Source organism: Bactrocera latifrons, unplaced genomic scaffold, assembly GCF_001853355.1.
Source record: "Bactrocera latifrons isolate USDA-ARS-PBARC rearing strain unplaced genomic scaffold, ASM185335v1 scaffold_1140, whole genome shotgun sequence".
Taxonomy (NCBI): domain Eukaryota; kingdom Metazoa; phylum Arthropoda; class Insecta; order Diptera; family Tephritidae; genus Bactrocera; species Bactrocera latifrons.
In genome coordinates, this window is record NW_017534565.1 from 26,166 (window position 1) to 34,468 (window position 8,303).

The following is an 8,303-nucleotide window of genomic DNA, read 5'->3' on the forward strand; positions in this document are numbered from 1 at the left end:
ATCAAGACGACATTCCAATTCAATTGGATCTAATGACATCGTCTTTTCTAGAAGACCCATTTTTATGCGCAAAATGCTACTTTTCGCCACCGTCCTTTGACGCTTTAATGACTTTAAGTCGATCAACTCCTTACTTGGAGAGAGGTTGGCGATAGTTGGCTTTGGCTTGCTCATTTTTGCTTGTTTAAATTATATTTCCGAAAAGACAAAAAAGGACTCTAAAGGTTGGCAACAGATATACTAAGATTCGATAGCAAAACGAAAAATATATAAATATATATCGATTCTCAGGTATACGAAAGCCAAACCGATGAGGTATGCAAAAATGAGCAATAGCACAGTTGAACGTTCTTAAAAAATGTTTTTTTTTTTTAACAAGAAATTTTTCCAAAGAACCGGACAGTAAAACTTTATTTCGTTTAAAAATCTTTGTCTGCAATATATAAAAGTGTCGCACCTTAGTGTTCAATTAAAATTGCTACCGCAAATCCCACAATCCCGCTTTCACTCAGATGCACAAATGCATATGTATGTATATATACGTGTGTGAATATTATGATATGATAAATATATTCAATAATATAAGTATATAAAGTGTGCACTTGCTCTTTGTTTTGTTTTTAATTTTCGTACTTGTCTTCTTCTTTGATTCGCACTACTTTCAGTGATTCGCACTCGTTACCTGTTGTGAATGCGTCGGCGGTTTGCCTGCGTTCACTTCCCTTTTGCAAACGATGCAATTGCAGCTCATTCCCACGAAGTGTCAGCAGCAGTGGATGTACCGTCGATATAAAAGTTGACGTAGCAGCGGAGCGAAAGTTAGCGTTGACGCAGACCCGTGCGGAATCAGTATAATGTTCTTTACTTTGTTGGACCGAACGGCAATTTCGGATTTTTTTTTTTGTTTTTTTACTTTGAGTGAACGGTACTAGCGGCATTTAATTTTATAACAGCACAGCAGCACTTATCGGTATATATGTATATGTACGTATATATATACGTCTATATATATATAGTATTTGTTTTTTTTTTTTGTTTAATATATTAATTTCTTTACAGAAATTACAACTGCACAGAACAGCACTTTAGCGGTTTTATTGGTTTTACTACACTTTCTAGCGCTATAAATGTATTTTTAAGCCTGACTTTAGTTGTGCACTCCACTGTAGTTATCCGTTTAATCAAATTGTCGAATACTGTCGTTGCTCACGCATTTTTCTCTTTCGACTGATGGATAAGTACGTTTGGTATGTGTTACTTTGCGTTTTTTTTTTTTTTAATCTTAGGTAACTGAACGTATGTATGGATAATATGTATACCCCGAATTTATTTTCACTTATTAACACGTATTCTGTTCCTCTTGTTTTTAGATTTCKTATTTATTTATTCACTTCACCTCCAACCGGAAACGAGATAATGCACAGGCAATTACGAAAAGTTAAGAAAAAAAAATAAAAGTTTTTTTTTTTTGCGAAAGCTTGATGCACAGTTTAACTAATCCACGCACTATTGTCCCTGCTCGGGCGCCATGAAAATTTCTCAAGCTTTTTTGAGAATATATTAAATTAATTGGGATGTGCGATTCGTTATAAACGTGCCAAATTGCCTGAGCCCATGCGATTTGTTTAAAAAAAAGCCGATAAGAAAAAGACGACCTTTCTCGATTCTGGTTATTATACAAGTGAATTCTTTATTGAACGGATTTCATGGCTTAGCTTAAAAATTAACCTAACGGCATAATCTAGTGATAAGTATGTACATATAAGAGAGGGGTAAGTATAGGTAGATATAATTCAGCAATCTTATACTCCACGGTAATAGAGCCTTCTAATACATTGTAATAGATGTTTTCTTTTTTGTTAATATAAAAATGGTAAGTATTTACATGATATAAAAAACAACATTTAATAATATTCATAGATTCTTTAATTAATTTTACAAATTTCTTTTTAAACATTATTTTTAGACGTATAAAGTCGCTTGACGCAACAGATGGTATTAAACCAAACCCTCAAAAATTATAAGCAATAGAAAAGATTCTACTTCCAAGAAGCGTTGAAGAAATAAGAGCATTTTTAGGTATTACGGGATACTGCAGGCGATTGATAAAGGATTACTCGAAAATCGCATTTAATAAAATATTTCTAAAAGAGCGCAAAAATAAACGTAAATGACAAAGACTACAAAGATTCTTTCGATAAATTAAGAATGTTGATTAAAAATGATCCCATTCTTCATCACCCAGACTTTACAAAACTGTTTATTCTTGTCACAGATGCTAGTAATTTTGCTCAGGAGTAGTCCTTATGTGAGATAACAAAACAATTTCATTTGCCAGTCGTACCTTGAATGGGCATGAAAAAAAATTATAGTACGATAGAAAAGAGTTACTGGCAATAGTTTGGGCAACGAAAGATTTCCGTCCGTACTTATTTGGCCGACTTATTAAAACTGATCATAGACCATTAGTTTGACTGAACAACTTAAAAGAACTAAATGCTAAACTCCAACGGTGGAAAATAGATCTAAATGAGTTCGATTTCGACATTAATTACATAAAAGGAAAAGAAAATGTATTTGCACATAGTCTAAAAAGACTAAATTATGAAAATAATAATATGGTAGAATTGAATTTAAACGAAATATTCAATGGTGATAACATAGATACAGTACATAATGCAGAAATGGATACTACATACTTCATAAAAATAACAGAAAAAGCAAACAATATATATTATATAAAAATCAGCTTATAATTCAAAGAGCGCAAAAGTAATCAATAACAAAGAAAATAACACATCAAAGGAAAATAAGAAACATAATAAACGTAACACTTGAAAGCGACAACAGAAAAAGATGAATCGCAATTTACTGCCCAGATGACAAATTACGAGGTGTGTTCAAAATCGCCAATTTTGAATTTTCGTAGGATACGTATATTCGATTTTCGAATTTTTTGTGGCGTTGGTATTCATGTCTCTCATTTATGCCGACAAGCTCGGCCATTTTGAATGTTCATTTAATTTTTGACAGCTGCTTTGCTTGCACGTGTTTTGGATCGTCTTCGATTTTTATCTATTCAAAAAAATGGATCAAAGAACCTGTATCAAATTTTGTGTGAAAAACGAAATTAAGTGCGCGGATGCTTTCCGAATGTTGACTGTGGCATACGGAGAAACTACCTTGGACCGAAGCAATGTTTATCCGTGGTACAAAATGTTCTCAGAAGGCCGAGAAGATGTGACAAAAATTGGCTTTTGCATCACGATAACGCCCCTGCGCACACATCGTTGCTTTTGCGCGACTTTTTGGCCAAAAACAACACAATAATGATGCCGCAGCCACCGTATTCCCCAGATCTGGGCCCTGTGACTTCTTCTTGTTCCCTAAACTGAAGAGGCCCATGAAAGGACGACGTTACGCTTCTCTTGACGAGATAAAGACGGCAACGAAGGAGGAGCTGAAGAAGATAAAACAAATGATTTTCTGAAGTGCTTCGAAGATTGGAAAAACAGTTGAAATAAGTGTATAATATCTCATGGGGATTACTTCGAAGGGGACAAAATAGATATTCATGAATAAATAATTTTTGTAAAAACAAAAAATTCGCAATACCTTTTGAATACATCTCGTATTTCTACAAAATCAAGAGTTTTATATATAATTTTTCGCAAATAATGCAAATCTAAAAATAATGAAATCAAACATAATTTTAAAAGATGTAACAGGCAAAGGAAAACTTTTAACATTGATAGAAGAGAAACACCTGGAAAATAATCACAGGGGAATAAATGAAATATTTGAGGATATAAAAAAACACCCTACTACCCCAAATTACAAAAAGAAATACAGAAATACATCAATAATTGTGAAATATGCAATAAGGCGAAGTTCGACAGAAACCCTATCAAACATTGTTTAAATATTGCGGAAACTCCTAAAAAATAGAATGAAATTGTTTATTTTGATATTTGGTACCCACGAAGAGGCAAATGCACCTCACAAGCATCGATAAATTAACAAAATACGTAACAGCCAAATCATTAAAGGACAGAACTTGGATATCAATGTAAATGCCATAAAAGAAATAATTCAATATTTAGGCTAACCGGAAGCTATAGTAACAGACAATGTATTAGATACAGTGCCAATAAAACAATCCTTAATAGATAATAAAATAAACCTACACCCAACGACCACTTATAAAAAACGCAGCTGTTGAAACATTATACTTAACTTTGACTTTTTAATGCTTATGCAAATAACGACAATGGCGAAAAACAATCATAAGATAATAGGAAGGTAAATCAACAAATACATATAAATGACAACTTCAATAAATCCATTAATGCATTAAAAAGAACCATAGAAGCTGATAGGACAGAAATACTAAAAACCTTTGAAAAAATATATAAATCAACCGAAAAAATTACAAAACACGTTCTTTATTCCGATCAGATGCTTAAACTCAAATATTAAGAAAGTAAAATTGAACAAATTCAAGAAAACATAGCTTCAGCAAAGCTAATATATTACAATTATATTATCAACAGAAGAAATTGAGAAATTGAATATTGACATTTGTAAAATAAAACACGTAGAGACAGGACTCCTTTCGTATAAAGATGACGTATTACTCTTAGCTATAGAAATACCAACTACACACATCAAAGCAGATCTAATACTAATGACGCCATTACCTAATAGGCAACATTTTGAAATGAGAGAACAAAAATATTCAATTACAATAGGAAACAAAATATATAAATATACAGAAGGTGCTCGTTTAACCAATGTAAATACGAATATAGCAATGACCCAACGATCGAAGATATCGAAGACGATACTATCCTGATAAAAAATGCATATACTATGAAATAGAAATGGAACAAAGCTGCGACAATAGAGAAATTGTATCCAACGAAATGCATTACTAAATTTTTATAATTGCAAATTTGAGATAAAAAATAAATCACTCAAAAACCAAAAAGTTATTGTAGAGGAAAGATATATTTTCCCTGAAAAAGAAACTGATGCATTACAGTTTGAAAAAGTAATACATTTTTCAGAGATAGTAATAAATCAACAAAWAAATATAAACAAGTTGGAAGAACTAAAAATACACAAAAGCATAAATTAGCATAAGCACACTTCTTCTTCTTAATTGACGTAGCCACCGCTTACGCGATTATAGCCGAGTTAACAACAGCGCGCCAGTCGTTTCTTCTTTTCGCTACGTGGCGTCAATTGGATATTCCAATCGTAGCCAGCTCCTTCTCCACCTGGTCCTTGCAACAGAGTGGAGGTCTTCCGTCGAATACCTTCAGAGCTGGAGTGTTTTCGTCCATTCGGATAACATGATATAGCCAGCGTAACCGCTGTCTTTTTATTTGCTGAAMTAGGTCATCGTATATCTCATACAGCTCATCGTATCATCGAATGCTATATTTACCATGGCCAACGCGCAAAAAACGATAAATCTTTCGCAAAACCTTTCTCTCGAAAACTAGTTGTTGTCATCGTCCAAGCCTCTGCACCATATAGTAGAAAGGGAATAATGAGTGACTTGAGCTGACATTGTTTACGCTGGTTCCAAGATAGACGAAATTATCTACGACTTCAAAGTTATGACTGTCAACAGTGACGTGAGAGCCAAGTCGCGAGTGCGACGACTGTTCGTTTGATGACAGGAAATATTTCGTCTTGCCCTCGTTCACTGCCAGACCCATTCGTGTTGCTTCCTTGTCCAGTGTGCAGAAAGCTGAACTAACGGCGCGGGTGTTGAKGCCAATGATATCAATATCATCTGCATACGCCAGCAGCTGCACACTTTTGTAGAAGATGGTACCTTTTCTATTTAGTTCTGTAGCTCGTATTATTTTCTTCAGAAGCAGGTTGAAGAAGTCGCACGATAGGGAGTCGCCTTGTCTGAAACCTCGTGTGGTATCGAACGGCTCGGTGAGGTTCTTTCCGATCCTGATGGAGCTTTTGATAATGCTCAACGTCAGTTCGAACAGCCGTATTAGTTTTTCGGAGAAACCAAATTCAGACATCGCGGCATAAAGGCAGCTCTGTTTCGTGCTGTCAAAAGCAGCTTTGAAATCGACAAAGAGGTGGTATGTGTCGCTCTCCTTTCACAGGTCTTTTCCAAGATTAGGCGCATGGTGAATATCTGATCGGTTGTTGATTTGCCAGGTCTAAACCCACACTGATATGGCCCAATCAGTTTGTTGTCGGTGGGCTTTAAGCTTTCAACAATGCGCTCGATAGAACCTTATATGCGATATTGAGGAGGCTTATCCCACGGTAGTTGGGGCAGATTGTGGAGTATCCTTTTTTATGAATTGGGCATAGCACACTCATTTCCAATCGTTCGGCATGCGTTCGTCCGACCATATTTTACAAAGAATCGACCATATTTTACAAAGAATCGGCCCCCGCCGCTTTGTTGTTCTTCAGGCGGGTAATTGCTATTTGAAATTCTTCCTGGTCGGACAATGGAACGTCTACTCCACTGAATCGATTGGGGAATCGGGTTCGCCTTCTCCTGGCGTTGTGCGTTCCCTGCCATTCAGCAGGCTGGAAAGTGTTCCCTCTATAATTTAGGTATGCTCTGGGCATCGGTAACTAGATAACCTTTGGGGGTTCTACAAGAGTATGCTGCGGTCTTGAAACCTTCTGTAAGCCGCCGCATTTTTTCGTAGAATTTTCGGACATTACCACTGCCAGCCAGCTTATCAAGCTCTTCGTACTCACGCATTTCGGCCTCTTTTTTTTCTGTCTGCAAATGCGTCTCGCTTCCCTCTGCAACTGTCGGTATCTATCCCATCCCGCGCGTGTTGTGGTGATCGTAACGTTGCGAGGTAGGCAGCCTGTTTTCTCTCCGCTGCGACACGGCATACCTAGTCTTTCCATTTGCACTTTCCGAAAACCAATGGTTTCGGTTGCGGCTGTACGCAAGGAATTTGAAATGCCGTCCCACAGTGCCCTTATACCGAGTTGTTGACGAGTGCTCTCAGAGAGCAGGAGTGCAAGCCGAGTAGAAAATTGTTCGGCTGTCTGTTGTGATTACAGCTTCTCGTCGAGCCTTCCTTGTGTTTGATGGCGTGCGTTTTTTGCTGCACAGAAGCGGGTACGAATCTTGGCTGCAATAAGGTAGTGGTCCGAGTCGATGTTAGGACCTCGGAGCGCACATCTAAAACACTGGAGACATGACATCGGTATATCACAACATGACCGATCTGGTTGGTGGTTTTTCGATACGGAGGCATTCAAGTAGCTTGATGTATGTTCTTATGATGGAATCGAGTACTGCAGATAACCATGTTTAGTCGTGGAGGGTGAATTTACCTTCTTTGCCCACCCTGGGGTTAAAGTCACCAAGCACGATTTTGACATCGTGGCGGGGGCAGCTCTCATAAGTGCGTTCCAAGCTCTCATAAAAGGCATATTTGGTCACATCGTCCTTCTCTTCCGTCAGGGCGTGGGCGCAAATCAGCGATATGTTGAAGAACCTCGCTTTGATGCGGATTGTGGCTAGACGTTCACTCACCTGAGTGAATGATAGTACCCGTCGACGGAGTCTCTCTCCCACCCCGAATCCCACACCAAACTTTCGCTCCTTTATATGGCCACTGTAGTAAATGCCACAAAGCGCTACTTGTCTTTGTCCTTGTCCCGTCCATCGCATTTCTTGGACGGCGGTAATGTCAGCCTTTATTTTCACGAGGACATTAACCAACTGGGCAGCGGCACCTTCCCAATTAAGGAACCTGACATTCCAGCTGCATACCCTCAAATCATAGTCTTTAATTCGTTTGCCATGGTCGTCATCAAACGGGGGGTCACTCATCCGAGGCTTGTTGTTTCCTTTCATTGGGGGTGGTTTTTTTACGTGGCGGGTCCTAAACCCGGTGCACAACCCTATGCAGGAGATATTTCGCCTCCTCAATTTAGCTCGCCTTCAAACAGATATTCTTAGGCTACCCAGAGGATACTTGGTCAAAGACCGGATGTCGTGAGCTGCTTGAGTCATATGTAAAAGAATCGCTCCTGGCCACTCCCAAGTGAATGGCGATCAGAGAACTTTCCTCACTTGCGTGAACTTCTACACATGACTCCATCCTCCATACTAATAATCTTATTAATAGCAATAGGAATATTGGTAAAATGTATAATATATGTGTGCTGGCCGAATATCGATTAAACACTTTATTAATTTTGAAAAAAAGTAATTCGTTTATTTTTTGGTTTTTAATTTATAAAAATAGTTTTGACACTTTGATGGATTACGACAAAAGGTT

At 37.4% G+C, this 8,303-nt stretch overlaps 1 protein-coding gene across 1 annotated transcript in view; it reads left to right on the forward strand.

Annotated features, from left to right (window-relative positions):
- LOC108976040 (carcinine transporter-like) overlaps nt 1-750 on the forward strand; it is a 26,649-nt gene extending 25,899 nt beyond the window's left edge. Inside the window, exon 3 of the mRNA XM_018944952.1 lies at nt 666-750. Within this exon, the coding sequence (XP_018800497.1) occupies nt 666-668 (3 nt within the window). The 3' untranslated portion in view covers nt 669-750. The remainder of the gene's footprint in view (nt 1-665) is intronic.
- The last annotated feature ends 7,553 nt before the right edge of the window (nt 751-8,303 follow it).